Source organism: Syngnathus scovelli, chromosome 11, assembly GCF_024217435.2.
Source record: "Syngnathus scovelli strain Florida chromosome 11, RoL_Ssco_1.2, whole genome shotgun sequence".
Taxonomy (NCBI): domain Eukaryota; kingdom Metazoa; phylum Chordata; class Actinopteri; order Syngnathiformes; family Syngnathidae; genus Syngnathus; species Syngnathus scovelli.
Window position 1 is genome coordinate 4,204,470 of NC_090857.1, and position 6,000 is coordinate 4,210,469.

General features: G+C 44.6%; 1 protein-coding gene across 5 annotated transcripts in view; it reads right to left on the reverse strand.

The window, feature by feature from the left end:
- sulf2a (sulfatase 2a) overlaps positions 1-6,000 on the reverse strand; it is a 31,819-nt gene extending 25,819 nt beyond the window's left edge. For 2 of the 5 annotated variants that reach the window (XM_049733903.1, XM_049733902.1), the window contains exons 1-3: positions 5,920-6,000; positions 5,466-5,528; positions 5,202-5,251 (exon numbers count right to left, since the gene is read on the reverse strand). In XM_049733903.1, coding sequence (XP_049589860.1) covers positions 5,202-5,251; positions 5,466-5,528; positions 5,920-5,965 — 159 coding nt within the window. In that variant the 5' untranslated portion in view covers positions 5,966-6,000. Of the gene's footprint in view, positions 1-5,201; positions 5,252-5,465; positions 5,529-5,919 lie in introns of those variants that run through there. The other 3 variants (XM_049733908.1, XM_049733906.2, XM_068652339.1) reach the window with 3 other exon arrangements.

Sequence of the window (6,000 nt, forward strand, 5' to 3'; positions counted from 1 at the left end):
CCGAGGCCAGCAAGCAGGCAACACTCGGGATCGGGCTCATCGGCACACAAACAGAAGCGAAACGCCGGGGCGGTCTCCACAAGCATGCAAACCCCTTTCACGACTGACTTCACACCACAAATCCAGAAAAATCATTTATTTTTGTCAAAACAAACAGTATCTACCAAGACGGGTAATCCTACACAGCCAAGAGAGAGGACAATTCAAGCCTGGATGAGCAATCGCTCAGCAACAATCAGGTTGGAGCTTCTCCCCCTTGTTTGATACCAGGTATAGTATTTCCCGAGTTCACGTGTCACTTCCTAACCCCGACCGTGGAGGGAGAGGCAAAGCAGAGGGCAGAGATATCAATCATTGTCCTCCATGATGGATGCAACTGTTTAGCCCTTTCTGCAGGTTATTTAGATGCAGTCACAGCCAGAGAGATTGGTGATGGAGAACTCCTCCCCAAACAACATCAATCTAAACTATTATCTGAGTGTGAAGGTATTTCGCCATGGAAATTTGAAGCAGAGGCAGAGAAAGATTAATTGTCCACCCTCACTCAATATTTTCAATTACAAGCCTGAAAATGAATCATTCATCCTACATCTTGGCCAAACTGAATTTTACGTCAATGGATAAAGTTAAACCCACGCTGCTAAGAAAATATGTAAATTTACCTAAACGTAAATATATTTAAAGGGCAAGTCAGTTTGAAAAATGTCTTTACAAGAATCTGTTCGACGTAGCTCCGCTAGTTTGAAGACGATATTCTGATTGTGTTTGTGGAATTTGAATTATGCCATAAAATCCACCTGTTTTCATCCTACTCAGGGGGCGGCCATTTTGCCACTTGTTGTCGACTGAAAATGACATCATAATTGCTTGCTTGGGTCACAACCAATCACGGCTCACCTGCTTTCTTATTTTGGTCATGTGATGTGAATGATATCAATGCTTATCAGATGATGTTGAGGCTGTCACCCTGTACGTTAAAGAATTCTGTAACTTGCTTGATGGATTGTACGCAATGCTTAAGAGACAGTGGTGGCGTCATAGCAACACAGCAGCCTGTTGACAATACTTAGGCACATGGATTATTCATGCTCCACAACTCTCTCGCTCACTCTTGCATGCTCTTCATCTGTCTTCTAATTGGCTTTAGCATTGAACACCAGATGGATTCCATAGCTGGATTTTTTTTTACTAGATTACCTTTACTCAAGTCATCCAGTCATAATCGATTGGATAACCGATTCTAAAACGATTGCTTTTTTTGCCTTACCGTTTTAATTTCAATGTTTCTGACAATACTGCACGTTATTGAAACTAAGCGTAGCAATGCTGTCGGGACTTTTTTGTTTATTTTAGGGCCTCTGGAGCGTCTTGTGCTTTTCCCGTGTTTGTGTATTTTGTGTGTCTGTGTTGTGCATCTCATTACTTCCACCTGAGCTCAGCTTTTTAGTCAACAGCTCCCCAAAGTAAACGGATACAGCAGCAAGATTATATCCATAAAAACATATTTCACAATTAATAACTGTGGATATTAGCAAGCGGTGCACAACGGCATTTGAGAACATTTGCCGTAGCGAGACTAGCTGGAGGATATTGTAAGCGGCAAAAGTCTCCAGGCCTTTGTCATTTCTGGGAGCGTTTTTGAAAATCACAGTAGCGTCTCACTCAGTTCCACGAACATGTGCAGAAGGGGCACCCGCACCTCCCGATCTACTGTATTCAAGTCCACAGCAGGTTGGCAGACATTGAAGAACTGCTTGCAGAGCGTGAGATCCACACATCAAAGAGACCCCCCCCTCCCGCCTCCAAACCCCCCTGCTCCCGATCAAACCGCCTTTTCCCCCCCCGAGAGGTCTGCGATCTCAAGGAACGCGAGGCGCTAGGGGCCAAGAGCCAGCACATTTCTAGACAATTAGTCGAACCCCCTTTGACGGCACGTTATTTGCATTCGGGATGTACGACGCTCGGCGTTATGTCTGCCAAACATATTAATAAGAAGCGCTTGTGGGCTTGTCTAACAAGGCACCCCGGTGTTTTCCGCACAAATACATTTGTAATCAGTTTAAAGCGTCACGAGGGCGGCGACGCAGAGGCGCAAAACCACTGGGACTAATAATTTCATTCCTCCTCCTTCAGGTTCCCAAAATTATTTATATGGCTAGTTATCAGATGGACTGGTTACTTGATGAACACATTTCCTCCAGGTTTACATTTATATCTGTATATTTTGTGTTTATATCTTTTATCCTCAAGCACTTACCAGACACTTAATTAGGTACACCTAACCAATCATTCCTGAGTGGATTTTCCAGCAAGTATGTAATATTCCATTTCCATTAAGAGTGCACTTGAATGCACCACTAGAATCTTTCAAGTCAGTCGCGAGAGTGACGGGCCTGAATTGTAAATGAAAAGACTTTCAACAAATATGTAAATTAGCAAACGGCCGTGTTTGGTTTTCTCAATAATTAATGTCTTGTTTGTAGCAGAGTGGACCTTTCTTCTTTTTCGTGCGCATATATGGAAGGCACGCAATGAGAAGCTGACGGGTTTTAACGCAGATAAATGACATCGGCATTGAGAAAACATCGGCGCTGCAGGGAGCTACTTTGTTTATTTCTGTTCTCCTGTACGCCAAATAAAAGCAAAACATGAAGCGATTTAATGAGACGTTGAGGATTGTGAGAGCATATGCAGATGTTTGAGCAGCCTCAGCAGAGTGACACTTAAAGCCCACAAGCAGCTTTTTATAAAGTGCCTCTCCTTATTTCTACCCAGTGGCCATGTCTGAACGGCTGCCCCGAAGCAGCCCTGCAAGCAGGCTAACGACAAGTGGGAGGATGAAATAACTCCTTCCCGGGAGAGGGAGCAAGATGATGAATTGTGTAAAACCTCAGCCGGCCGTGCATTTTAAAGACGTCACGGCGTAGGGCAGGAAAGCGCTGATGCTGACAGAGCGCAAGACGGCTTATTAAAGTCTGTCTCTCTGTCCGGCCCGTGTGACAAGAGGCTCCGTAATGAGCTGTCTCAAGTCAAACAAGAGAAATACCAACACAATAAATTACGAGGCTCGTCGCTTCCTGTTTGCCGGCGCTCAGATACGGCCGGGTAATCTCTCTATCTTCTCTGGCACCATCCAGAATGAGATTCTGTCAAATGGCATCCGACAATCCTCGGGTTCATTTGCATAACTTGCACTCAATGTCTCCAATTTGACTGGTGGCATGTTTTGCTGCAGTTAATTAGATTCTGGAATTAGTTTTCCTAAAAGAATGGAAAAATACAAGATGGTGGGCGCTCTTATTCTCATCTGGAAGCGACAAGATAAAATTGTGTATGAGGGTAATTGCGTAGCAAAGTTGGAAGTACAAGTGGAGTGAAAGAATGTATTCTTGTAGTTCGGGGGGGGCTTGCTAATACTCTGGTCCAATTTCTGCCTGTTTAGCATGCAGGCGGTGAACTGTTCCCTCCGACACGACAAACCTCATTAAGATAGAGCAAACTCATTCACTTGCGAACCAAAGCTATTTCTCCATAACCTCCCCCTCCCATCGGAGATATAGAGACAAACCTAAATTGGGTCTTGGGGGACGGAGCGTACATGAAGGTAGCGCTCCCCGCTATCACCTCTCATCATCACACTTTTACTGCAAACTAAAGCGAAGGACACCACCTTAAGCTCTTTTCGAGCTGCTGCTGTCATGATGAGGACGGAAATGAACCTTGGAGGCCGCGAAGCTGCCCTGGAGGAACTGTCCAAGGGACGGACATCAAAAGATATCACAGTCACGTATCAATTCTAGCTCATGAATCACATAGAGTCTGACCTTTGGGTAAAGACGAGGTGGATGGCGAAAGAGACAAAAGGGAGGAAGTTGCCTGCAATGGGCAGACGTCCTTGAACTGAGCACGCAGCATGGGCTATGACATTTAGCAGGAATAGCAAAATGTCATGTCAATTAATCAGGAACAGCAACACCGGTGCTATCAATACTCGGCGGCCTCTTTCAGCATGCGCGCACAGCTCGTGGCTGTCTGTGAAAGAGCACTACCAAAGATGGAGTGCTGCGGCTCGACTCGGATCGAGCCTTAATAATACTTCTGCTTCTTCAGCTTGGACCCACACGGAGAAATGGAATGGATCCATCACTTACACAATCACAGAGCACGGCCCCGGGAGATGGCGTACATTTTCCACTGCAGGGAGTTGCAAATTGCTTTTGAATAACCGCAGTCTTAATTGACGGGAAAAGAATGCGCTGTCATGAACTGTCATCGGCACATTTTTCACTTTGTACGTGCTCTGGGCCATTTTTCTCTTACCCCCGCACCCCGCTCCCCTCCTCGCCTTAATCTCTCCTTGGAGCGGTGGTGACTATGTTTTAAACTGTTTTTGTGAGCTACGTTTCTCTCCCTAAGGGGGTACTTAAACACTGGAACAATTGGCTCATTAGAAGTAAAAACACATCAAAACAGTACACAATGCGGCTGAAAAGCCTTCGGAGGAACCGAGAAGTCAGGGAGGGAAGAGCACAGATGGATGGAGATGAGACACTGGAGGGTAGGCAGCGTGGGAGGGGGAGACAAGACAAGCAGACGAAAGGCAACCAACCTATAACGCTTGTGAGTCCGTTTAAAAGTTCACTTTTGGCTTTCGCAAATTAACTCATTCACTGCCATTGACGGCGATAGACGTCAAATATCCATTGGGCTGGCAGTGAATGATTGAAGAAGCCACCCAACATTTGGTTTTGACATCAACAGATGACTCCGAGACAAGAAATCTATGCTTCAACAGATGAAAAACAAGTTATTGGGAACTTGACATAAGCAGGAGAATCAATCAAAGCCTGTTGGACAAACATTGGCATAGCCCGAACAACCATTTGGAATGTCGTGAAGAAGAGAGAAACCGCAGATGTACTAACAGACGTCGAAAGGGTACACCGAGGAAAATAACGACGGAAACATTTGGAGAGCTGTAACGAAAGACTGAAAACAACGGGTGAAAGCAGTCATGTAGCATTCTCCAGACTTAAACCCATTTGAGCGTGCATGAAAATAACTCCGAGTGCCAATAAAAAATATTGGAAGGGGGCATCGCTCCTCTTTTTGCAAATGCACACGCGAAACGGGAAAAAGTCTCAAATATGCACCACGGATGAGAATATTTGACATACTCTGAGCACAGTCACCTCGCTTACCTTGATTTTGCACGCCAGCTCAGTCACTCGCAAGTGAGTCGAGGAGTTGCCTGGAGCAGGGAGGGAAAAAAAGAAGAGCGACTCAATGAGTGAACAACCTTCAGTGACAGCCACATGTTGTGGTACATTTATTCCTAGGCCTAGGCCCTACAGCAACAATCTTTTGAATTCTGAATCTCCAGAATATTGTTTTGACACGTAGCTCCAATGTCCTTCCATCCATTATTTTTTAATATACTGCTGCTTATTAGGGATGCAGCTTACCTTGAGTCAGTAGCACCTGACTTTGAGGCTGAGGCAGGATACACCATGGACTGGACAGCAATCCTATTAAATAAATAAAATAACCACTTATATGGGCGTGTTCGTAATTAATTTACCAAATTATTCTACATGCTGGATTCGTGTGGTTGTTACAATAGTGCACATTGCATCATATTGAGAGATTCTGACGTAATATTCTGCCTCTCGTGTGACAGTGACAATGACAGGAAACAAGACACTTGAAACACTTTTAGACAACTGCACGTTCTGTAGAAAATACAACGTTGCTAAACACTCACTTTTCGATCAACACAGAGCATAGTTAGTTAGTCAGTGTAAAACCAGAATTATTATGCTACGTATTTTTTGTGTGCATAATATTAATTTTAGTGGATGCAGTTCAACCAACGGTGTCACTAGCATCTACGTGATGTCGAAGGTTTTTAAAAATTACTTTGAATCCAGGCGACGTAAGTTGGTAGCTGCAAGTTAAGGAACATCTTGTGACGTCATATTCACGCGTCTGGAGCCTTTT